The sequence below is a fragment of the Galeopterus variegatus genome, unplaced genomic scaffold, assembly GCF_000696425.1.
Source record: "Galeopterus variegatus unplaced genomic scaffold, G_variegatus-3.0.2 Scaffold5856, whole genome shotgun sequence".
Classification (NCBI taxonomy): Eukaryota; Metazoa; Chordata; class Mammalia; order Dermoptera; family Cynocephalidae; genus Galeopterus; species Galeopterus variegatus.
In genome coordinates, this window is record NW_007731967.1 from 48,458 (window position 1) to 76,256 (window position 27,799).

At 37.8% G+C, this 27,799-nt stretch overlaps 1 protein-coding gene across 1 annotated transcript in view; it reads right to left on the reverse strand.

Moving 5' to 3' along the window:
* Window positions 1–27,799, reverse strand: part of LOC103605511 (cyclin-dependent kinase 19-like) — a gene marked incomplete at its 3' end in the record, with an annotated part of 114,150 nt that overhangs the window by 42,422 nt on the left and 43,929 nt on the right. Inside the window, exon 2 of the mRNA XM_008590115.1 lies at window positions 20,761–20,836. Coding sequence (XP_008588337.1) covers window positions 20,761–20,836 — 76 coding nt within the window. The remainder of the gene's footprint in view (window positions 1–20,760; window positions 20,837–27,799) is intronic.

A 27,799-nucleotide genomic window follows, 5' to 3' on the forward strand; every position in this document is an offset into this window, starting at 1 on the left:
TGGAATAACCCAGAGGCCAAGTGAAGACCTCCCTTCCTTTATTGTTAGGGTAGAGCAAAATATACAAAGAAAATTTCCCCCTGGCCCACTCAGAGATCAGTTTGTTAAGATGCTTGTATGGGATGGAATGACCACTGATCATAAGTTGGCTTGCGCAGGCTTAAGGGACCCATCCATGGAGAAGTGGGTTATCGCTTCCAAGGAGGTAGGGAGTCAACATTCTCAAGCCAGGACTTTATTCACAGCCTTGCAGGCTCAGACACAAAACTTAACCGAAGCCTTCAAGGCGTTTACCACCCTGATCCTCTCAGGAAACAATACTTCCCCACCCTTCAAGGGACAATGTTTTGGTTGCGGAAGACAAGGTCATTTTAAAAGCCAATGTCCCAAGGCTAAAGGCAAAAAAACTCCTACCACACCTTGCCCCCTATGTAAAAAAAGATTACATTGGAAAAAGAACTGTAGGTCCAAATTTGACAAAGATGGCAATCCTTTAAGCCAGGGGCAACCCCTAGCCCCATCACCCCAAGTGGGTCATAAAAGTAACCAGCCAAAAGGGCCCAAGGCTAACTGGACAGTCCCTATAGTCCCCAGAGTAAGGCCAAAAATGGACATCACCATCGAGAGTAAAAGGTTCCAATGCTTAATTGATATAGGGGCAGATCGAACTGTCCTCTGCCAAGAGGAAGTGCCTCCTGGCTGGGATGCTGTCCCTGGGCCTCAAATCCTCGGGGTAGGAGGTGAAACACCATCTTTTGAAACAAAAGGATGGTTAAAATGGAGAGATGCAGGTGGCACCACTGGGGAAGTGAAGCCCCTCATTGCTTCTGGACTTAATGCTAATCTTTTAGGACAAGACATCCTTGGCCAGACAGATGCTTATATCACCACCGATCATAAGGGCTTTTATGATGAGCTTTTAGATAAGGAAGAATCATGTCTATTGACACTTATTCTCATGCCTGTTGGGCTACAGCCCACACTGGGGAAAAGGCTAAACATGCACAACGTCATTTATTACAATGTTTTGCCACACTCGGCCTCCCCAGTCAACTTAAAACAGATAATGGCCCTTGCTTTGTTAGCAAAGCCTTCCAAGATTTTTTATCCATTTGGAACATACACCACTCCACTGGTATCCCTTACAATCCTCAGGGACAAGCCATAATAGAACGTCACCATCAAAATCTAAAGAACCAATTTTAAAACAAAAAGGGGGAATTATTAGCCCCCACCAACAGTTAGGAATGGCATTATTTACCTTAAATATCTTAAATTTTCCAAAACATGAGCCAATGACTGCTTTCCAAAAACACCGGTTAACCCAATCCCCACATCCTGATGTTTGGGTGCGATGGAAAGATCCCCTTTCAGGACAATTGAGAGGCCCCGACCCACTCTTAACTATGGGCAGAGGATTTGGATGTATTTTTCCTTTCAACAAGCCCAACCCTATATGGGTGCCAGTCAGAAATCTCAAGTTCTCACCCACTGCCCAGGGTGATAACGACCCTGAGGAAAACCTTTCTTATGTTTTCCAGGAAAATCCACAATGAAGCAAGCTTATCTTCTGCTAGGGGTCTTCTCCATGATTGGTGAAGCAAGCTCACCCTCTTCTCCACACACTCCGGCTAACCAAACATGAACAGAAGGGGCTTGGACTTGCTGTTTCTGCAACAAGGAGGATTATGTGCAGTCCTCAAAGAAGAATGTTGTTTTTACGCAGACCATTCCAGCGTTGTTAAAGATTTTTTAGCTAAATTAAGAGAAGGATTAGTAAAACATAGGAGGGAAAGAGAGGCCAATTCCAGCTGGTTTGAAGGCTGGTTTAGAACTCCCCTTGGCCCACCACTCTAATATCCGCCTTAACAGGCCCTCCATGCATGTGGGGTCGGCTAACAGCCCTTATAAGGCACAACCTAGGGTCTCTCACCATGCTCACCCAGGTGGTGGAAAAGGTAGCTAATGAACAACACCCCCAAGACCCTTGGGTCAGTTTGGCCCTTCAAAAAAATTAACACCAAGGTGTAATCTCATGTTTGGCCTCAGCTTGGTTGGACAGTCAATGACAGGTAAGATCCCCCATGGGGGGGACAACCTAAGACAAGCACAACCACACAAGACCAATACAGGTTCTTTCAGCCTCGGCTTGGTTGGATAGTCAATGACGGGTAAGATCCCCTAGAAGGGGGGGGGACAACCTAAGACAGACACAACCACACAAGGCTTCTATTAAAACAAAAAGGGGGAACTATGGGACTGCGCCCTTTTTCAAAAAACAACAGACGGCCTAAACGGATAAAAGCTGGCGCCCAAGGGAAGTTAAGGGGGAGGGCTAAGCATAGAGAGGCAAGGGACGTGCACATTTGACCTTTTCAAGGATTGGCCTAAGCTCGGAAATCTCCGCCTGCTAAGCACATAAATATGATCTTTTGTGTTACAATAAACGGAACTGCCTGACAGAACCCCCGCTGCGTGTGTGTGTTTGTTCCCTATCTGGGAGAGCAGCGGTGTGCTCACCCATCTCTTGGAATCTCTTTTCGCCCCGCATCCTGAGGGGGAGAAAAGGGCAACCCCTTTGGCCCCAACCCTCTAGGGAAAGGAAAAACCTGTTGGGGTCCTGTGCGGCCGCCGGAGATGCCCAACACTGGGGTTCTAAATTCCCCCTCAAAAACAGAAGATGCCTTACGTATATAAATTTGAAGTACGGTATTAGCCCCCTACAGAGTCCAGAGCCTAGAGAGAGCTACAGTGTCAGTGAAAAGAGAACTAGAAAAACTCTATCCACACTGGCCTGGGGAAGCAGTAAGGAAGTTTGCTGTACATCCTGGGCCTTATGTTGTGTAGTGTGCAGAACACCAAAGGCAGAGAGAAAACCATAAAATCGAATACAGAAAGAAAACAAATCACCTAGAAAAATAAGTATATTACATTGATAGCAGACATTGCATCAGCAATAACTAAGACCAGAGGGGGTGTTGCTCCCGCGCCTCACTCAGCCAGTGAGCGGGAACCGGTCTGTATGTGGGATCCGAACCCTCAGGTGGGAGCACCGCCGCGCTTCCCAAGCGGCGCACTATCCAGTGCGCCACCGGGCCGGCCCTAACTTCTAATTCTATATCCAACTAAATTATATTTTAAAAGTGAGGGCAAAATAAAGACATTTTCAGTCAAAGACTGAAAAAATTCTGACATTCATTGGTCATTGCTGGGAGAACCACTAAAATAGCATACTTCAATAAGGAGTGTATGCAAAAGAAAAAAAATCATGTAGGTAAATCTAAATAAGCTCTAACTGTATTGAGATGAAAATATACAAAGTTGGAGGGTGGGGGCAATTCAATGAAAACAAGGTAGAACTAAAATAATTGAGAGAAATAGCAGGTGGGAGAGATCTGAGGTAAAGAGTTCTAAAGTCCCTTATACTACTCTGGCAGAAGCTGGATGAACTTGAGAGTCAAATATGTATTGAAAAATGCAAGAATAGGGCCGGCCCATGGCTCACTCGGTAGAGTGCGGTGCTGATAACACCAAGGCCACGGGTTCAGATCCTATATAGGGATAGCCGGTTTGCTCACTGGCTGAGTGTGGTGCTGACAACACCAAGCCAAGGGTTGAGATCCCCTTACCGGTCATCTTAAAAAAAAAAAAAGAAAAATGCAAGAATAATTACTAAATTAGAAAAAGTATAAGTTACTTTTAAACTAGAAGTTCAGGGAAAAAAGGAAATAAGGAACACTCAATTAAATAAGTCAAAAAAGAAGGGGGGAAAAAGCAAAGCATGAGACAGAGAAAACACCAGAAGAAGACAGCAGAAATAAATCTATGAATAAACACGTTAGTGTAAACGTTAAATTCTCCCAACTTAAAAAAGATGTGTAGATTAGAAAAGATAATAAATTCAAAGAAAATAAAAATAATTGTACAAAAATCTATTTCAATTAGAAAGCTGCTACTGTTTCACTTGAATGAAGAGCTAGAATAATAAGCAGTATGTTTTAACATGGCAAGGGTTTTAACAATCCAATAGATTGCCACAAGTGATCTGAAAAACCCTGATTCATGAAGTTAAAGAAGCAAATGGAAGCAGAATTCCCAGTGTGTTAAGATTTGTTCTTTGGAGAATCAATTAATTCCTCTGCAACAGAAAATAACCTCATATTCTATTCCCATTTCTCAAGAGACGCTCTTGACAAGGCAGTGATTCAAGGCCCTGACTAGGACAAAGTGTGACTTTCAGGACCTTAGACAAGACTTCTTTCATGATCTTTGGCAGCGTCTTTGATGCCAATGTAAAAGCAATGATTCATAGAGACCTGTGTAGCTTCTTCCTTCACCAAAGCAGCAAAACCAGATGTGGTACCAGGTACTCAATCAGTTTTGCTGGCAAACCACTTTTTACTGTCTTATATGTCAATGGTCTTTCTAGTTTCTAAAATGGATTCGCAAAACAAGAATTTTCTGATAGCATCGGCATGCTCTTAAAGGACAAAAAAGGTAGCTTCACTAAGAAACATCAGAATTTCATTCAGTTATATGCTGAAAAGAAATGGCGTAGCTGCCAATTCCTTTAAAACCTTGATTTAAGAGACAGCAAGGGAAAAAAAAATGTCAACAATTCTAGAAAAATAATGTCATCTGTAAGATGCCTTCATTGTTCACTTTCACCCAGCCACAAACCATCCACAGTCCAGAAGACTTCACCAAGGCCTCTCCAATCATATCATTTCTTTTGCTTGCAAGATTTTGTAAAGCCTTTTGTGTTGCAGCAAATAAAAAAAAAAAAAAAGGCTCCCAGCCTTTTCATATTAAGCCACCATACTATCCAATATGTTTTCTGGCTGGGCATATATAGGCTTCTTCAGTTTCGATGACTTCCTGTTTCCATTCACAAGAACCTTGCCAGAGAAGAAAAGACACGACGTTTGTGTCTCTGAATATTCAATCTTTAGAATAATACAAAGGACACACAAGTTTTATCCTACTTTCTCTTTTCTTTTTTTTTCTTTCCTCTGTTTTTTCGTGTGTGTGTGTGTGTGTGTGTGTGTGATCTTTTTAAATTTAAACTAGACCCTGAATAAATACAGATGACACTGCAAATTTTCATTGATTTCTATCAATGGACAACTATTCTACATAGTCTCCACATGTAGCAACAATGAAAACTGTACACAATCTATCTGAATACACTAGCAATCCAAGACACCCTACCCTTGTTTAAAGTAAGGGAAAGAAAAATACCTAAGCAATTTTGACTTTAAGAAAAAAAAGTTTTAAATAATCAATTTTAAAATTAATAGAAAAATATATTTCAAAAATACTTTTAAAAAATGTTTTCAACTTTACGTTCACAGGCTTCTCCTAAAGCACTAAACTCTATTCATAGATAAGGTAAAGAATTCCTGATCTTTTACCTCTAATGTCATTATAAAATAGGGATTCAAAACAAACAAGAGTAGCAAGTACTAGAATTGACTATTGTGGCAGAATGTATTTTCTAAAGATGGTCCAACAGTATCTCTGTACCACATGCTCTTTTAGAACCTTACCACTACTCCAGCAAGAGATGAATTCTAACTCCCCTCCCCTATCTGGGTGTACATGTGACTCACTTGTAACCAATAGAATGCAGTGGGAATGACAGTGCATAGTTTGTGAGGCTTAGACAAAAAAAAAAAATGTCACTTTCTCCTTGTTCACTTTAACACTTTAGGCCACCTTGTGTAGAAGCAAGGCCATATTTGGGCACTCTGGTCAATAGGTCTTAACTCTTTGAGTTATAGCAGCCATGTTGATTAACAAGCCATCAAAATTATTCCATCCCCCAGCAGTCAAGTGAGTCGATCTCAACTTTCAAGTATTCACAACTGAGATCCCAGTCATCACAGAGCTGAGAAAAAACGGTCCCCAATGTGCCGTCAGGGTTCCCAACTCACACAATCCATGTGCATAATAAAAAGAGTGTTTGTTTCATGCCACAAAGTCTTGGAATAGGTATTAAACAGCAATACTAACTGGAATAACTATATTAGAGGGGAGAAAGTTAATCCTACTTCTAAAACTGGGTATTTTTGTCTAAAAAACGCTAGACTCCTGACCTATAAAACACTGACAAAATTAAATGCAATAAAATTACACATAGTTCTAAATAGATAAATCAAACTTACACTGACCACTCCTGATTTCACAAATAACATTAAAGGCCTTTTTATGCTTTAACTCTTAAATAAGTCCCATAGAAATTATATAAACAAAGCCATGGCCACAGGCTCAAATGCTAGCTGACTAAATTGCTTATAAATTGTGATGTTCTTTCCCCAGCAGAATATTAGAAAGAATGATTAACAAAGTCCAATAGCACCCAATGTATTTTTTACACGCAGTCTACAATTGATGATAATCATTTATTGAACAAGCTAGGAGACTGGAAAGCATACAAACATTCTAAAAAACTAGTTTAAAAGAGAATAATCAAAAAGTAGCCATTACAGGGCCGGCCCGGTGGCGCACTGCTACAGTGCGCCGCTTGGGAGTGCGGCGGCGCTCCCGCCGAGGGTTCGGATCCCACATACAGACCCGTTCCCGCTCACTGGCTGAGCGAGGTGTGGGCGCGGCACCGAGGGTTGCCATCCCGTTGCCGGTCCCGGTCCGGTGCAGGCGTGACACTGAGGGTTGCGATCTGTTGCCGGACACGAAAAAAAAAGACAAAAAGGAAAAAAAAAAAAAAAAGTAGCCATTACAAATACAAGAAAGCATATAAAACCTTACTAAATTGCAATCACTGACTCAAGGCAATAGAAACATTGTAAAATAAACTCCTTAGCACTACTATTCAGAAGCACCTTTTTATCAATTCCAGTATCTAGAAAGAAAAACAGAGAAAGAAAAAATACATATTAACAAAACAAGTACATAATGTGGTGAGGGGTAAAAGAGCATGGCTGACCATACTGACCAGCTGATCCTCAGGGACACAAAGGTGGGTTGTCCAAACCCACTCCTCCTCTCCAAATCTTACTGTATGGTTCTAGGTCTACCTAGAAAGGTTCTGGAGCAGAAGAGTGATATTGTATCTATAGTTTGAGAAGATTAACCTTATTTCTTTTTTCCTTTTTGGCAGCTGGCTGGATCAAACGCTGGACTTGATATTATCAGTACCATGCTTTAACCAACTGAACTAACAAGTCAGCTCCTGAGGAGATTAATCTAATGGCTATGCTTAGGATAGGCTGGCAGAGAGGCAAGGAGAACACAACACTATTGCTAAAGTTTAGGCACAAAGAGATAATAAGGACTTAGAAAATGGCAGTAAAAGTAAAAATGGAAAAGCTAAGTTGAAAGTCTTTTTGAAAGAAAAATTAAGAAGCCTTGGTAATTAAGCAGGGTAACTCTTGAGCTAAATTAATTAACTCTTCTAAATTAATAAGGAAAGATGCATAGCTAAATAAGATTTTTTGGTTTGTTTTTGAGCCTGAATTAAACATTTCTAAAATTATAGCTCGATATAAAATATTAATATATAAACATCTAGGTGGAAAATGAAATATACAAAATCACCCAGAATTCTAAATTACAGATATGGGAAGGGTACCAGCCAGTGGAGTCTTTTTAAATGGCCTGGCTTATTTAGAAATGTATAGAGCTCAGTAAGCAAAATCAAAGGGTCTCCAACTGACATCCACTATGTAAGCTCCTTTAGGACAGAATTATTATTGTCTGTGTTTTTCACTATTATATCTGCAGTATCTGGAATTTATTGAGTGAGCCAATAATTAAAGTACAATACATTTCCACAAAATATAATGTATATTACTTTCAAAGCATTTCTATGGATCCATAGCTTTCAAAAATTACAACAACAAAGGAAATAGAATGGTAGCCACTAAAACATATCGAATTAGTTCATGCTTTTAGAATGTTGAAAAATCCCAAAAGTCTGAGTTAACAGAAATTAAAACAAACTTAGAAAGAGAAAACTAAAGTAAATAGAAGACAAAAATAATGTCTCCCTAAAACCCTCTTAGAAAAATAATGAATCAACCATTGAGATAAAACTGAATATGGGCCGCCCTGGTGGCGCACTAGAGAGTGCGCTGCTTGGGAGCGCGGCGGCGCTCCCGCCGAGGGTTCAGATCCCATGTGGAGACCGGTTCCCGCTCACTGGCTGAGCATGATGCGGGCGCAACACCGAGGGTTGCGATCCCATTGCCGGTCCCCGGTACGGGCGACACACCGAGGGTTGTGATCCCGTTACCGGTCAGTATAAAAAGACAAAAAGGGAAAAAAAAAACAACTGAATATCACTAAAGATAAACAGACAGAAAGAAGCAGCACAAAATGAATAATACAATTTATACAATTTAAATGTAAAAGATTTAAAATATCTTAGCATTGGTTTTACAAAATCAGTAGACCAAAAAAAAAAAAAAAAAAAAAAAAAAAAAAAATAGAGCAACAGTTCCTGAACAAAATCCATCATGCATCCGAAGAGGTTGGGAAATCATTACAAGGGTATTATGGGCATTGCTCTAATAGTATCAGAAGCAACCTATAAACTTCTGGGTGAAGGTAATAAGTACCTTTAAATAGAACTTTGTGGGAGCACATAGGTTTGACAAAGAACAGGGGGTGCACAAAGGGCAAAAGTCCTAAATGCACTTATGCAGAACCTACGTGCTAAAAACAGCACATGCTGAAAACAACAAATAGTTTTTGCTAGATTAGATAAGAACATTAAGGTCATTTCTTATCCAGCTTTACTCCCTTTCCTCTGTTTCTCAAAATGTTTTCCAGAGATTGCCCCATAGCCAATTTCTTTTCATTCCTTTGATAAATGATTGATTAAGTTGGTTTTTTTCTCTTGTATTTCCTTGTCTTTACAATAAAAGCTGAAGCAAATTCCGACTAGGGGAGGCACATTTTTCTCCTTTCTTGAGGGAGTTGTCTCAGTGCATGCAGTCCCTTCAGGCTTCTCATCACTCTTAATATTTGGGCTCTGACTAATCTTTGCATCTCTGTCACACAGTGAGAAGTGACAGAACTTAGAAATTATTTAACTGAAATCTGGCAGTACTAAGTTTTTTATTTAAGCCATTCAAGTCCAATTATGGAGGGGAAATGTTGATTTAATACTTTTTTTCTTTTTTTGTGGCTGGCCAGTACAGGAATCAAACACCAGACCTTGGTGTAACGAGCACCACACTCTAACCAAATAAGCTAACCTGCCAGCCCTTAATACAAATTTAGAAATAAACTTTTAAATAAGCAATAAACACTTTACATTGAAGGGAGGCTCACTTTACACTAATGTGTAAAATTCTTTCTTACATTCCACTTAAAAATGTTTTTTAAATAAAGTTATGTTCTATTGGCTTGATTTCATAAACTTTCAGAAAGCATTTCTCTTTTTCAATCCAACTTGTAAAAGATGTAGTGTTTGCCATAAAAAACTGGTAGAATGTTGCTATGGAAACAACATTTTAATATCATTTTAAAACACCAGTACCTTCGAAGAACAATGAGATATAGAAAAAAGAAGGAAAACTATTCCCATACAATTGGGAAAAAAAGATAACCATACTATTTCAAGATGCAACAATTATAATCATTTTATAATCATGCAGCAACAGCACTTCACATACTTTTTTCTTTGTGTACTTGGGAGGGAAAGTATTAGGAGATACTTTAGGAGACAATAGGAGAGCATTAGCAAAGGCAAATTAACACCAGTTGTTTCTGAGTAAGAATAAACAGAACTTACCAGGTCCTTCTCCCAAGAGATAAAGAAAGGCAAGGACTCTGATGTGTGGTTAAACTATTGAAGCACCATGCCCATTCATAGTGCTTTTAAGCCCTCCGAATCCAAGTGTAAATATCCTTTGAACTCAAGTCTGAAGAAAATGGGGGACCAGGCATTTATTAAGTAATAATCAATAACAGAAAAGGCCTGAAAATGTTCCATACCTAAAGTGGAGAGGGGTCTTAAATCTTATCTTAATTGAGTAATTTACAAAAATATCTTTAACTAGTGGTTTAAGCTTATTTTATCTGTATTAATAAGAAATGAGAGGTGGGTGGTGGGAGAGCCTAGTGCTGATAACACCAAGGCAAAAGGCTGGATTGGTATAGGCCAGCCACCAAAAAAATAACGAACTGTATTTTTGTTTATAGCAAACAAACCCATAATTGAGTGGGAAAGAAAGATCCCAAAACACTTCCAAAATGAACCTTGCCTGCAGAGAGCTAGACTGTTCAGACTTCAGAGTCAAAGACAAAAAAGTCCACTGACTGCAGTCATTTTGCTAAGGAGCAAAGAATATTCACTTCTAGGTTCTGAAGAGCAACATGGAATACATGGAAGGGTTAATAATAATACTTTAGCATTTTCATAATCCCATAAAGTCTAAAGGTACTCATATAAACGAAATCACATACTATTTTTTCCCCTAAGATATCAAGCTGAAAAAGACAACTATTATTTGGTGGCATATCTTTATAACATGCTGTCAGAGAACAGTATTAATAACCATTATTATAGGTCAAGAATATCATACTGTGTTTAAATAACACAAATTTTGTCCTACCCACAACGAGGCACAATGCCAGCACCTCGGGGCTCACCCAGGGGGCCCAAGGCATTGAGCCAGGGACCGGACCCCCCCTCTCACAACCAGGCATACCACCAGCACCTCAGGGCCCACCTGGGGTCCTGAGGCATTGAGCTGGGGACCAGACCCGCCCCACAACCAGGCACACCACCAGTGCCAAGGGGCATGCCAAAAATATCACCTCCATGTGGGTGGCCTACCACAGCCACCACGGCTGCTGCAAAAGTGGCTAGACATCACAACCACCACGCAGATGGTCCACCAGCCACTGGCATACATTGACACAAGAGTCACCAGCAGAGACCAAAGAAAAGAAGAGGATGTCTCTCTCCACAAAGCCCATTCCAGAGTGACAGAAGAAGCATCTGCTCTATGATAATATTGGGGGACCTGAACACACTTCTCAGCACTGGACAGATCACATTTAGGCAACAAATCAACAGAGTAACCATTACTCTTTAAGAATGGGAGAAGAAATCGAGGATTGTCAGTGGTGGAAGGAGGGAAGGAGAGGGGGATAGGGAGAGATTGGACAGGGGCATAAAGAATAAGTACAATTTGTAACAATATATATACTAGTAATATTGATTTGATCAACATATGTCAACTTGAGCCATAAAAGTATGTATAATCAATTATGATTCAATAAAATAAAAAATAAAAAAAAGAAATGCAATATAAATATATGAATTTTCAATAAGTAGAAAAGGAGAAACGAAATAGAATCATGTTATACAAGACAATTTCTCATAAGGGATATCAAAACACATTATAAGTCAACTTATTATATACAAAAGATTCTTGGTTGAGCTGTGATGAATACTAAATTGTTTTACAACTAGTAACTGACCACCCAGACCCTTGCCATGCCCCTCCTTCACTATCTTTCCACTTTACCATTAGAATGTTTCTCCCTCCCTCCCACACTACTTATCCTTTAAAGCCATCTTAAATATTTCCTTATCTATGAAACTTTGAGATCACCATGTCCAAAGTGGCTTCACTTCACTTACTATGCTACTCTTTAACAGTGCATTAATTCACAGCCTTATAGCATTAACTGTACTCAAAAAAGCATCTTATCTTCTCGAACAGCTTATTAGCTTCATGAGGGAAAGAATTATGTCCTACAATCATCTTCATCATTGGGATCATCATCTCCTCCTCTTAGACACCTCAGTGGAATCGCAGGCTCAGCCCGTCCTTTCTCTCCCCTCTCCAACCTAGTTCTCTTCTAGAATTCCTCTCCCAAAAAGAGCTACTGCCCCCTACTCAATTAGCTGCCAAAGCTAGATAAATCTAGAAATCTTTGCCATCTCTCTCACCCTTGTTGCCCATATCTATCCAGTTCATCAACTTCTATCAGTTCGACCTGAAAAAAAATCTTTAAATTTTTTTCCCATTTCTATCGTCCCTAGCCTGGATTTCTGCAAAACTTCTAAGTACTCTCCCTGTCTTCTCCATCTCTAATCTATTGAGTGGTAATTTTAAAAAAAAGAGGCGCGCACTTCCGCGGTCGCATCAGCCCAGGAGGGACACACAGGTGCAGGCACCATGTCCCTGAACCCTCTGCCACCGCAATGGTATTCCTGGTAGGGGAAGCAGCAGCAGCCTCGGACCATGTCTTTGAATGCAAAGCAAGCAACGTGATCCATCACCTGGAGATCGAGGCGGAGAATCACGGCTGGCTTAGCATGCCCTGCCTGACCAGGGAGCGGGAGTACAGCCACTCCCTGGGGGGAGTCCTTCAAGATCATAAGGGCAGCCAAGACTTCCAAGTCCCCCATCACACAGGTTTGTTGTAGACCAGCTCAATCATTTCAGTATCACCAAGAAATGGTCCTAACCCTGAGCCTTACTCTTCGATTTTATAGATCACAAGGCTGCCCTGTCTTTACCTGGTTCTGGAACTAAAAAAACTATAGCTTCTATTAAAATGTCAGCATTTGGACCATTCTTATTAAAACAAATATGAGCATAGTGGCCTACATATAGAATATCTGGGGCTCTAAACTCCCTAATACTTAACAGTATTATCGCTGTCCTTTTGCATTTTTTGTTTCTTTAGACTAATAGGAAGATATCAGAGATTTCCTTAGACACAGATGACATAAAACATATTTTGAACAAAAACTTCAATAAAGCTACAAACTACAGAAAAAAAATTTATTAATTAAAGTTTTTTAAAAAAATTTTTAAAAACTTGATCATGCCATTCCCCTGCTAAAGCCCAAGATATTTAACACAGCTACACAGTTCCACGTGACCTGGTCCTGTTAAGAGATCTTTCTCTCTCAGGCCATTCTCATCCTCACTCGTCACTCCAGGCACACTGGCATCCTCTGTACCCTCAAATGTGCCATGCTACCTCATGCTTATACACAATGCTCCCCCTACTCTTTGCCTAGTTAGCTCCTACTCATCCCTGCACAAGGTTATTTCCTTGAGGAAATCCTCCTTGATACCGTAAAGTTAGATGATATTCCCTTGTTGTCCTGCTATGATACTCTGCTTTTCCTTAGCTTATATTGTGTTAACATTTGTTTGTGTGAATATTTGCTTATTAACTACCTCCTCTGACAAATTTATAGTGCCCAGCATTATAGAGTAGTCAATATACACTTACTGAATGTATAACAATAGAATCTAACACTTAATGAGCCCTTTATGCCAGGCACTATGCTAAGTACTTTCTATTCATTAGCTCACTTGATCTTCTAAAAACCCTACTAGGTAAATAATATCATTCACCCAATTTTTTTTTTCTTTAAAAGATGACTGGTAAGGGGAACTTAACCCTTGACTCAGTGTTGTCAGCACCACGCTCTCCCAAGTGAGCTAACCAGCCATCCCTATATAGGGATCCAAACCCGTGGCCTTGGTGTTATCAGTACCACACTCTCCCAAGTGAGCCACGGGCCAGCCCTTATTCTCCCAATTTTTACAGATGAAGAGAGATTAGTAATTTATCTAAGGTCACACAGCTATTAAGTGGAAGAGCTGGACAGGACCCTAAATCTGTCAGATACAAAACCCATGCTTTTTGCCCTTATTTGTATTCGCTCCCTCAAACCATTGTTTATAGGACTAAATAAATATCAGTTCAGAACTTAAAATGTCTACTCATACGAGGGTACTTCAAAAAGTTCGTGAAAAAATGGAATTAACAGATAATACAAATAACACCAATGTTCTGAGTTTGATTCCTATACAAGCTAGCCATCAAAAAGAAAATAATAATAATAAACAAAAAACACACAAGAAAAGATAATACAAATCTTTCCATGAACTTTTTTTTTTCTTCTTCAAGCTGGGAGGTATGGGGATCTGAACCTGTGACTTTTCCATAATTTTTCTGAAGTACTCTTGTACTAAGCAGATAGACATTAAGACAGTTTTATACTAAAATAAAGAGTAATGGCAAAAAATATTTAACTAGAATTTCATTTAATTTGGAGATAGAAATCCATTGAGTTATACAGCAGGGTTAACAACTAGTTCTCAGACAAAAAGCAGTAGTTGTCCTGAGATGAGACTAAATAGCTAGGGAAATAGGCCTCCACTGATGTGAACAGGGTTCTGTAGTGGTATAACATAAGCCTTGCTATAGGTAACTATGTCCCTATTTCTGCCTTCATCAGAAGTCCTAACAGCCAAAAAATTAGGGCGTAGGGAAGAATCTTAATGAATAAAGGAATATGGCTGTTTTATTTCATGGCAATCCTAATCAACCCAAAGACAGTGCAAGGAAGCCATGAAGAAATGGATAGTTAGAGGACTGATTTCAATCTATCAATAATCTACTAATATGAAATTTGTAGGAAATCTTTCAAAAAGTAATTAAAGCTGAATATCAGAAAATATTTAAACAACAAAATCATACTTATAGAACAGGTTCAACTCAGCTTTATTACTTACCTGTTTGATTTCACGAACCTAATTATGGGCACAAATAAGCCCATAATTGAAGAGTATACTTACGTTTATAAAGCAAAAGTATTTCACAGGGCCTCCAAAGCCCTGTAGTCTCAGGTTTAGCTTAGACTTTGTATAAGCTAAACAAAGCTTTGTATAGCTTTGTATACCTTTGTATACAAATGTTAACCTTGTATAAGCTTTGTATACCTTTGTATACCTTTGTATACAAATGTTAACCTTGTATAAGCTTTGTATACCTTTGTATACCTTTGTATACAAATGTTAACCTTGCAAACGACAGGAAACTTTCCCCAGGCTAAAGTCTCTGTTGTAAGATAAAGAATAGTAACATAGCAAGGTTGCTGGCTCAAGGACAGACAAGGTACTGATTGATATGTAAAGATACTGGGAAATTGCTGTAGGGAAAAACAGTGTTTGCTAAGATCAAGCTTTTGTTGGTGGATAGACTTAACCTTTTGCAAATTGCATTAAGAAATGTCACTTTACTTATTTCAGTGATGCTACTAGCTTTCCATTTGTTAGCCATAATTCTGACGATAGCCTTGTGTCTTTGTAATTGTTAAATCAACTGAATTTTCTTGTAAAACTTCCTTGTCTTTACAATAAAAGAGAGAGGCTAACTTTGGAGGAGGCTGCCACATTCAGTTTTGCTCGTCCTAATGGAGAAATTACTGAAGTGCAGTCCATCCAGGCCTCAATGCATACATAGTGCTTGAGTATTCATGTAATTCTTTTCTTCATATCCATTACACAATGAAAAGAAGTGTAACACATAATTACCTATCCCATAACATGTAGACAGTCAGGATGTAGGGAAGAAATGATAGCTCTGAAAGGTAATTAACAAAGAAACACTACTAAGTAAACTCAAAAGATTTTAATAATTTCTCCTAGATTAGTACCAGCTGTTATTTAACAATTCATTTATGTATATAATAAAAACAAATAGTCCACAAAATTTAATTTTATATTTGAAATACGAATGTGCCTAAGCAGAAAGTTTAAGATCTTCTAATACTAAAAAAACTTTATCAGAACAAACATCACAGCCTTATAATGTTATTAAATACTGTTAAAATAATAATTTCAAATAAACTGTTGCATTTATTCAACAATTAATTAAGAGCCCACTTTATTCCAAGTACTGTACTACACAGATTCCAAGGATTCAAGACTGAATATACCAGACACAATCTCTGAGCTAAATTTTATGAAGGCAGAATGCATCTATACCAAAAATATTCTTAAAATGCTAATATAAGACCCCCAAAACCCCCAAAATTGAAATCTCAACTCTGTAAAATCCACTCTGGATTATTAATTTATTTCAGAGGAAAACTAAAGCTTTCAAAATTATTAATTAATAACTTAATTGAGCAATCATTTACTTAATAAATAATTTCTCTATGCCTTTTGGGAAGATTCTCAGTATGAACCTACATATCATGCAGAGCAAAACAGATAGGAAGACAGTCCCACATAAGAAGAAAAACAGATAAACAGGTACAAACAGTCTTTGTGGAATCACAAACAGCTACAGTCACGAAACAGACCTACTCTTAGCAAATGGAGGGGGGAAAATGCAGAAAATAAATAAGACACAAGGAAGAAATGAAAAGAGAAACAACAAAGAGGATAAGCAATAAGAGAAAAAGAAGTGAAATGAAAAATTGAATGATGGGATAAAAATAGCAGCATAGTAATAAGCTTCACACTTGTGCTTTGAATTCAAGGTAAGAATTTGGGGCACAATTAGAACTTATTTCCAGAATGTTCAGTTGAATTATGAAGTCCACAAATTAATCAGCTCACATATACCACAATGTAGATTTATCACAACACAAAAAAACAATGGCAAGTCAACACTACCCAAAACAGCACACTGAGCTTTAACTCAATTACATACTCCACAATTAGGTATGCGTCTATGACTTGATTAGTATTTAAATACTATAGTTAAGAGGCTTGATTTTTGTATATTTAAATATGTTATTTCACTACAAATTACTTTCCTTTTATTTTTTCTTTATAATAAAGTACTGAGTTATAATGATTTTTAAAGTATGCATATCAATAGGTTGTATCATCTATGAATTTCTTCTTAGGATAGTAAAGGAGACTAAAGAATAATTATTATAAAAGAGGAAATTAGGTCAATTGTGGTTGAGAAGCACTGCTACGGCATCTAAATATAGGAGTGATGTTAGCTAGTAACAGGGTATGTGTATCTTAACTTTATTAGGTAAACAAATTGTTATCCACAGTACTGTAATATAATAATTGACAATTCTACTAGCACTACATGACAGCTCCAGTACTCTATATCACTGCAATATTTGGTGTTGTTAGCAATATGGTGGGTTTAAAAAAAAAAGCATAAATTATTCTGGCTTTATTTAATATTTTGCTGATTATTAATATGATTGAGCATCTTTTTTGTTTGATGGCCATTAATGTTTCCACTTTTTAAAAAATACCTGTTTGGGCTGGCCCGGTGGCGCTCCCGCCGAGGGTTCAGATCCCATGTGGAGACCGGTTCCCGCTCACTGGCTGAGCGCGGTGCGGGCGCAACACCGAGGGTTGCGATCCCGTTGCCGGTCAGTAAAAAAGACAAAAAGGAAAAAAAAAAAAATTCCTGTTTAACTCTTCAGCCTATTCTTCCATTGAATTAAAATACCTAATCTTAAGAATTATATACATCTGACAAAGGATTAATATCCAGAATATTACACAAATAAATTCACTCACACACACACACACACACACACACACACACACAAAACTGGGGGGGGGGAGAAGATATAACAACTACAATTTCTTTGAAGGTGTTACAACAAGCAAACGGAAAGGACATTCTTGGGTGGGAAGGGGGAAAGGGAGGAGGGAGGGAGGTTTCGGTGATGGGTCATAATAATCAACCACATTGTATATTGACAAAAAAAAAAAGCATGTGTCTAGACCCAACACAAAGAGGACTCTTCTCTGCCTCAAAGACCTGGTAACAAGCAGGAAGAGACAGGCAAGAACAAAGCTGTGGAGGGACATCCAGTCCCCGGGAAAGCACACAGCACAGACCCAGGGCGGGGCACAAGTGCCTCCACCCCGCCGCTCCAAATGCTGCTCTCAAGAAGGAGCATCGGATGTTTCTGCTGTACGGCCAAGGCTGTCTCAAAGCACAGGAACAACTACACCAGACTGAGGTCAGAACGCAGAGCTCCACACTGAGCACAATGCAGTTTCCATCTCGCACATGCAAATGTCTGCTGAGTGCATACATGGAAAAGCTTTCCTGAGCCCTGTAAGTTCTTACTTTCATCTTCTGCACTGAGCAAGACTCATTCCCTTGTATGTCCCACAGGTATCTCGAAGTTAATGTCTCCACAACTGAGTTTCTCATTTTCTCTTCAAACCTGATATCTCCCAAGCTTCCCCATCTCAGTAGATGGCCCCACCAGTGACCTCGCTGCTGTCACCATCCCTGATTCCTCACTCGCCCGCAGCCACAGCAAGTCTAGTTATTTGTCCCTTGGAAACATACTTCAAAGCCCTTCCCATTGTCACAATGACAGCCACGACAGTCCAACTCTCGCCTGAACTCAAAAATGCCGGAGCTGGCCTCCTCACAGCCGCATGTGCCCTCTCCATATATCCCCCGGACTCTAGACAGAGTGGCTATTTGTTTCTCAGTGAAGCTGCAAACTTTATTTCCCTGCTTCAGAACCCCTTCTTGGTACCCACTGCCTCTTGATCAAACGCAGACCCCTGACCCCATGGCCTCTGAGGTCTTGCTAATCCAGGGCTGCTGGCTCCAGGTAGGCCACATCCACGTCCATGTCCTCGTCACCTCCACCTGCTCTCCCCTCTCCACATGGCCACAACCACTCCATGCCGTGCACTTCCGGGAGTTCTGACACGCTGTTTCCACTGCAGGCTGCAGTCGCCTACCCCTATTTTTGCATGGCTGGGATTTTCTCACCCTCCCCGTCTCAGCTTCAGCACCATCTCCTGTGAGGGGCCTTCCCCACACCCCACCATTGCTTTGTTCATGATCCCTCATGTATTCTGGCACACCGTCATCCAAAATTATAATTACATATTCGTTAAAAAAAAAAAAAATGAAAGGACTGTTGACAGTAACTCAAATCCACACAAAAAAATAAAGAGCACCAGTAAAGGTAATAAAATAACATAGGTAAATAGAAAAGACAGCATAAATGCATTTTTGTTTGTAATTCTTTTCTTCTAAATGCTTTAAAGGACAAAATGCATAAAACAATAATTATAAAACCGTGTTAGTGGATTTAATGTATAAGATGTGTGTGCATAGCCACTGTGTAATAATATCCAGGAGAAACTTGTATCAAAATCCCTATCACATTAGGGCCAAGTAGTCAGGATAGTGATAAAGTGTTATTCAATCCAGAAACTCTGCACACTTTCTAAAGTTATATAAGGCAAATGTTCAATAAAAATATAAAGGCTGTGAATGACTTTAAGAGTTAAGCTTCTCCATCACACTCCAAATTTACATAACAACAGACACACCCACAGATTCCTCAGTACATAGAAATCTGTTTCAAAAAGGACATCTACAGTTGGGTTTTCATTTCCTGTTAATCAATACCTTAAATTTCAGCTGCTTACTCAATTAACTTATGGAAGGTAAGGCTGAAAAATGCTATTCTAAATTATGGTACTCTAACATAGCAAAACAGTTATATTGGTTGATATATAATGTATAAGAATTTTAAGGAGCTAAAAATCACTTTTCAAATGCTTATTCTGGTAATGGATAGCTACGAAATTGAAAATTGTCAATGACAAATTTATATTCTAAAGCAAACTCAGAATCATGGACATCTAGTAGAATTTTTTTGTTCTGTTCATTCATTTATTTATTCAAAAAACATTTATGGGGCATTTATTATGTGCCAGGTACTATGCTAGGAACTAGGGACAAAAAGACAAGGTCCCTGCCTTTCGAAGTGTGCAGAGTCCAGGGATAAGCTTCCATTCTGGAGTCAAAGAATTCATGACTAGAAGGGACCTTACGGTTCCCTTATTTCATAGATAAGAAAACTAGGACTCATCAGTAACTTGGCCACTAAGGCAGACAGAAGACATACAGGTCTACAGATTTCCTGCTGGATATGTTCTTTGCATCACACTTTTTATGTTGTTTGGATTTCGTTCGTTTGGCAGCTGGCTGGTAAGGGGATCACTGTGTAATAATGATTGACCTTGGTGTTACACTTTTTCTTATGACTAAGTGATGCAGGAGTGTTTCCATGTGAGTAAAGCAGAAACATGGAACTGTGGGCAATATATGTAATAGTTACTAAATCAGAGACAGAAATCACTAGTGGACAATAAATTATTTAACAATTATTTCAATAAATATTTAACCATTTAGAGACAGAAATTCCTAATAGATGTGATATCATGATAAAGCCCTAATTAGCAATATTTATGGAAGAACTAAAATAAGATTATATAAGCCTTATAAGCCACAATTATGGTTTTGCCTCTGTTTTCTGATCCGTAAAATGGGGATATTAAAAGTACTTATTTCACAGGATTGTTGTGAAAATTAAATGAATTAATACTTGAGAGCACTTAGTAAGCCTCGTACCTGGTAAACACTCAGTAAATGTTAAGTATTCTTACGGACAATCATTTCTTAAATGCACCAGAGTGTCACATAAAAACAAACAAAAAAAAGGAAACTATTTTTCTCTAAAGGATTAATTATCCTATTATTATGATAGTCTTATCTTTCTGGCTACTAGTAAAATCTATCACTAAATTACATATTTCAGAAAAAGTATTTAAAATGAATAAGATTTAACAGTATGGCCCCTTTCTCTATAAAGACATTTATCAGTCCTAAAAGTACAGGATAATAGACATAATTACATTATTAATTAAAATAATTAACTATATTTCGTCATAATTTTAATTGATTAAACGATCATCTAGTTCAGTACGTCTAAGATTACAAATCCTAAATATCATTAAGAGACTGTTCAAAGATGACTTTCAAGTAATTAAAAAGTTCATGCAGATTTTCTCATCTTACATAAAATATCCTAAAACTAATTAACATCTGTAAAATCATCATGCATTGTATACATTAATGAAACTCTTCTATATAAAAATAAATCACTGCCCAATATTAATAATAAAATAAATAACTGTATTTATATCCACTTACTGCAATCTCTCTACAAGCCGACATGGATATTCCTGTGCCTTCAATTTGCTTCAATGCATATTCCTTTTCATCTTTTCTGCACATGAACAAAAAAAAATTTTTTATTTTTCCATATTTATTACTTTCAGATTCAAACTACAAAAACAATGGAAATACACTTAGTTTCTCAGTGATATGTAAACACTCTTACTATACCATGCACTGCTTATTATTTTTGATAATATTTCAGCTACAAAAATATGAAATACCAAAAAAAAATTCATGTCACGATGAAAACACCAGACAGAACCAAAACACAAAACTCAAAATCAAAGCAGAACAGGAAACTAAACACAGTACTAGTTTCAAAGAGTAAACAAGTATAAATATAAACTCTAACATATTGCAAGATAATTCACTCTAGTCTTAATTATCTGGAGTATATAAAAGCATTCTGTTATAAACACTCACTACAAAAATAACCAACAGACATAAACTCCCATATTCATTTAAAGTACTTTCATAGTATAAGAAGCATTTATAAGAGGAAGAACCCATTGCAATACCTGGTTCTCACCTAGAAGAGGGGATGTTCAAAAGCCCCAAGACTTTAACCAAAACCCTTTAAAAGACTTCAGAACTCTAGCTACCAACATCTCATTTTCAGGAATTGTAGGAGAAACCCAGCAGTTACAGTGGATTTTCCAAACAATGAACACAGAATTAGGAATTCTGGGGTATCCCAATAGTTTCCAGAGTGCTCAACCAAGAGAAGACAGCAGTTCAATAATGGTGATACATCATGTAACAATAATAATGTTAACAGATGAGTGGCTAGTGCAACACAGTAAGTATCCTCAGGGTACTAACACCAGAACCGGCCACACAAAGGCCACAGCTGAATGCCATAACTGTGGTTCACACTGTGGGTTGTTCTGATAACAGGGGCATAATCCATACCCTCCAAGTTTTGTCTTTGATGATATTAGAGTCTCGGCAAAGAATCACCATGTCATGACGGTACTAACACCAGAACCGGCCACACAAAGGCCACAGCTGAATGCCATAACTGTGGTTCACATTGTGGGTTGTTCTGATAACAGGGGCATAATCCATACCCTCCAAGTTTTGTCTTTGATGATATTAGAGTCTCGGCAAAGAATCACCATGTCATGATAGTTTTGTCAAATGACAGTGCCAAGGTAGTACCACATCTGTCCTACATAGCTCTTCCTCATTTTCCCCATTCTGTGTTTATTAGCACAGAATGCTAGTAACAGCTTATTCACTAGATAAAGCAGTTTAAAGGTTATTCATAATGTGCATTTTCAAACATCATTTTATGTGCCATTTGAAGATTTTCACAATCATCTATATTTTGAACAATAACTGAGTTATGGTTACTTTCTACCACAATCATTTTGAAAATTATATCAATTTTTCCTCCAATACATGGCATTCAGGAAGAAATTAAGCAGCATTTTGATAAACAGAAAATATACCAGATATGTCAACAGGATGGACTGTGATACAATTATTAAAATAATGGCCATAAAGGTCATTAGAAACATGGAAAACATTTATCATATGCTACTGAGGAAATACACAAATTATACTATATGAAAAATACATCTATGCATATGTTGAAGATAATACAAAAATTAAAAACAGTTAAGATGTAGGAAACTATGTTAAATAACTTTACTACTAATATTATATTGCCTTTTAAATTAGAATGGGGAGGAAGAAAAAAAAGCAAAAATAACTCAATACTCTGAAAATATTCATTTACTAAAACAATCTTTAGTATTTTCAAAGTGACCATAATTTTTTTCCAGCAAAAATATTTCAATCCCCAGTTCCCGTAAATGAAGTGCTCCAGAAGCTCATGTAATTGCATAGTTTTATTTTTAATACTGTAAAGAATCTTATACAATCTGGATAGGTTATTGTTGCTATGGAAACTATAAGATTTTTGCAGTAAGTCAAAAAGTGCAAAATTAACACATCACATTAATGGCTTTTGAATTTCACATCCAGGCTGTCAGAGGAATTTGAAAGCCTGAACAGAATAGACTGAAGCACAGGCCTTTTACTCTCAATTATATGGATAGGAACAAGGAACAAACCCAGTAATTACTCACTTAATAAGTTTAAATATAACTTCTATCTGTTAAATTAATAAAATACTCAAAAATATGCAATTTTAAGATTTATTGCAGCTTTAAATTGAGAATGAAAGGAAGTACATATATCATTACCATTTCTCTTTTGTATACTAACCATCAGATGGTAGGTGATGATGTGGTACCTTTGAGGGTCACCACATGAAGAAGTGACAAGGTCCCAGAGAATATATGGGACTCCCTGGCACTGTACTATGTCAGTGCCAATCTTTGGGCAGATGCCAATACCTCAGGATGAAGGTTAAAGATGTTCCCTTTACCACAATGTCCAGAAATACTTCAATGGCTCAGGGAAGCTTTATTGGTCTCATGCCATGTGAGTGCCCTTCTCCAGGAGTTCCTCCAAGTGGTAGTGGCAATTCATACCCCACAGGTTAGATGTTTCAGTAGCATGTACTATTAAGTATCATAAAAGTACAATTTGTTCCTTTACATGACAAGGCTGAAAAGCAGGTGAACCTGGCCTGGCCAATACTTCTGTGATAGCCTGGCTTTTACAAGCAGCTTAGTTCTTATCTAAAACTCTTTCATTTCTAAATTACTTTTATTTCTAAATAACATAAAGACAGACATAGCAATTCCAAACCCCTCAAGGAAACTGCTTTCTACATTTTAGTGTATATTAGACAGTATAAGAGCAAATGCCTATTGAAAATAAAGTTTACTAAATAAATACATATACTTGTAATACAAACATGTCTATATGCTATACAGAATTTTTTTAATATGAAAACATTTCTCCTATTTATGGTATGTGTTAACTTGGTGACCGGCCCCTCGTCAACTGCAGGAAAGTAAAGTGCCATTCTGTAGCCTATATGCACAGGTATAATTATTTATGGTTTGGCCAAAACCCCAATTGTTATAGTCATAATTAGACTGGTCCAGGCTCTTTGGCTCCTATCAATAATACTACCAGGTGTCCAGCCCAGCCCTCGGCCATCTTTGGTCCCAAGTACATAAAGAAGACAAAAAATTTAGAAGAATTTTTTAAGAAAAGATGAGAGAATTCAAGCGCAAGGAAGACTGAGGGAAAATTATTGCAGTCTTCAAACTAATAGGATTAAAATCCTTTTTTTGTCTAATAACAGAGGAGCCTTATTATTTTATATCAATTAACAAAAAACTACTGAGTTCATATTATGCATCCCAACCCTGTGCCAAACTCTGAGGATGAACAAAATTAGAAACTGACTTCCCTAGATATCATGGAGTTCACAATCCACCTGGAAAGAGATTCTGGGTGAGAAGAAAATATAAACAAGTAACTCTGACATGCTCCCCACCTGCACAGTAGACACAGAGAGAATGCAACTAATTCTTTCAGAGTTTTAAGGAAGATAACTCCATAAATCATGCCATTAAGGGAAGAGTTCCCCAGGCAGAAAAAGGATGAGGGGTAAGAGGATTCCAGGCAGAAGTATGACATGAGAAAAGTAACAGAGGCATATTCAAGAAACAGCTAGTAGTACAGCTGTAGAACTGAGTGCATGATAACAAGAAGCAATAGATGAGATTAGAAATGTAATGAAAGGGAAGGAACCATGTGAGTCCTACAAAGAAGCTTGTACTTCATATGTAAACAGTGTGGAGACAATGGTTTTTAGAACAGAGAAGGTACATTAGCAGATCTTTACTCAGAAAGCTAACTATGGTAACTACGAAGAAAAACTGGTGGCAGAGCAAATATTTGGTAGGTCACTTCAAATGTCCAGATAAGAGAAAATGAAAGACTAGATTAGAACAGAATAGTGGCAAAGGAGAATAATGGATTCAAAAGACATTTCTGAGTCAGAACTGACAGAATTTAGTAACCGGTTTAATTCTGTATGTGAAGAGGATGACTCTGAAAATGAAGTTTCCACTAATTGTGGAAACAATCTGATTGTGTACATGATAGCACCAATAACCAGAGAAATGATGATATTACCTAAACGGGGTACTAGAAACATAAGATTTTATTCTACAAGCAATGAAAATTACATATGAAGATTAGCCTTATTAGAAAGGACTGAGATTAAAGGATGAAAAACAATTAGAAGATTACTACAATGTAAGTGAGAGAAGGTGAGAACCTGGATTAGGAGAATAGAATGTTGGCTCTGAAAGGGACTTGAGACAATCCTGTTTTCAAATGGACAAGTTTATTTGAGCAAAGAAAAACAAAACAACAGAGCAAAGCAAACCAAAAAAAATGATTTGTGAATTGGGCAGCCCTCTGAACCAGAGCAGGTTCAGAGAACTCCAACCAACAACATATCTGACAGCATTTATAGGAAATGGAAGTGCAGTGTAGAAACAGCTTAATTGGTAACAGTTTTATTGGTTAACTGGTTACAGAGCCTCCTGCAATTAACTAAAGATCAGCTACTATAGTTAAACTCCACATTAGTTTGTCTGTTAGGCTTACTGCAGGAGCCTAGTCAAAACCAATAGCCTCCAATGAATTTTATTTAACACTGTGCAATCTCCTCACTTTAAAGATGAAGCAACTAGTCCTGCAGCCACAGGCAGAGCTGAGACCAGATCTTCCCATTCCAAATCCAACATTCTTCATAACACAGGGATAACAGTAAGATTGGAGAAAAGAAGAAACACCTGTGACAGTCATTTTAAAGGAGGATTGGCAGAACCAACTAAATAAGGAAGATTAAGAGGGATGAATCAAAGATGATTCTGAAGTTTTGAGCTTGGTTGATGGAAAGGATATCACTGAGAACAAGATTCAGATCAGGTCTCAGCGGGTTCCTCTGCTCATAAATGATTCTTACGTAGAAACTCCAACCCCAAATGAAAATATCTGAGAAGTTCATAAAGGAGATGTACTAAAGATATATACTAAGGACCTACCATAGTTGAGTTTCAGATTGAAAGGTTTGAGCCTATAGATGTGATAATGTCGTGTTGAAGGAAATAGCACACAGATAAGAAGATGGCTCTTGGATGCCCAAGAAAGAACTTTCTGCAAGGAGAGAGAAAGAAAAAAGGAGAGGGGAAAAAAGGTAAAAGAACCATTTCTTTTTTTTTTTTTTGGTCCTTTTTGAGACCGGCCGCACCGCACTCAGCCAGTGAACGCCGTGAGCGCACCAGTCATCCCTATATAGGATCCGAACCTGCGGCGGGAGCGCTGCCACTCTCCCAAGTGTGCCATGGGCTCGGCCCAAAAGAACCATTTCTGAAGACACTTCTCTCACATCCTTCAGAAGACAATCAATTATATGAATCTGTCTTTTGTTTTTCCAAACCTTACAACTAGAATTCAAATAATGAAATAATCAGAAATAAGGAATCCAAGAGGGTGCAGTATTATGAATTTTTATAACTAGGTGTTACCATCAATACATTTTTCAAACTATATTACACCTGAGTCTTGCCAACAATTTTTTTCTTCAACAAGAATGCTGAAATAAACAAATGCTGTATCCCTTTCCCTTATTATGTGATGATCTGGTTTAGGAGGCTTCCATATCACACAGAAAAATAAAAAGAAAACTGCATAGAATAAAAATTTGGAATAACAAAAACCAAAAAAGATCATTTAGTTTTATATTGGTATCATTCTGAATTATTCATTATCATGAGCCCAATATTCAGCCAGCTTAGTAGTAATAATTTCTTCTTTGGAAACACTTTTATTGTATAATACCATAACATTTTCAAATTTTTAATCATAAAGTTTTTCAAAAATGAATAAATGACAGTGATACTCTATGTAGCCATCACACAGTTATCAATGCATGACCAATCTTATTTCCACTGCCTTGGCTTTTGTTGATTATTTTAAAATAAATCCCAGACATCTTACCATTTCATTCATAAACAGTTCAATGCCAAAACACTTAATATCAGAAAATTCTTTAGTTTGAACAATAGTGTCTTTTAAAAGAATTCTGAATAATAGGGCCAGCCCATGGCTCACTTGGGAGAGTGTGGTGCTGATAACACCAAGGCCACAGGTTCGGATCCCTATATAGGGATGGCCAGTTAGCTCACTTGGGAGAGCGTGGTGCTGACAACACCAAGCCAAGGGTTAAGATCCCCTTACTGGTCATCTTTAAAAAAAAAAATTCTGAATGTTAAAAGAAATATTTAAAAGAAATTTAAAAGAAATACTTAAAATCTACTAAGGTATTGTTATTATTTTGTATTCCCCTTATGTAGTGGATTAAATTATGTCCCCTCATAACTCACTGAAGCTTGAATTGTATCCCCCAAGTTTTATGTTTTAGAAACTGGGCCCCCCCTCCCATGACTGTTAAGAGGGTAGGAAACCCTATTATAGTAATTGAAAGGTGGAGCTTTGAAAAGGTAATTAGATTGTACGACCATGCCCTAGTGAATGGATTAAAAATGGTGGTCAGGGGCATGGTTCTGAGGGCTCTAAAAGAAGAGAGAAGAGAGTCTCTCTCTCTATTGCTCTCTCTACTCTGCCATTTTTGCAAGGTGATACCCTGCATCACTGTCACCACCACCAAGATGTGTTACCTGCACTGTGGACTTTTGTAGCCTTCAAAACTGTAAGCAATAAACTTCACTTTATAAAATACCCAGTTCCTCATATTTTGTTATAAGCAACAGAAATGGACTAATACACCTTATAATGTCAAATAATACTAGCACCCTCCTTATGCCTTCATTTACCAAATATTTCAGCTACTCAGTCACTAAACATCATCAAAACATAGTAATATTCTTTATTCAGGTCCAGGATTCCCTGACAAAATGGAAATAAGACAACAGTTTGATTATATTTTTGCTTTCATTCCTTAGAAAGACTGCCTTTATTCAGACCCTTAAATACTGACTCACTAATATATATATCTTTTTCTCTAAAAAATTACCTTCATTTTATACTATTTCCTTCATTCAGAATT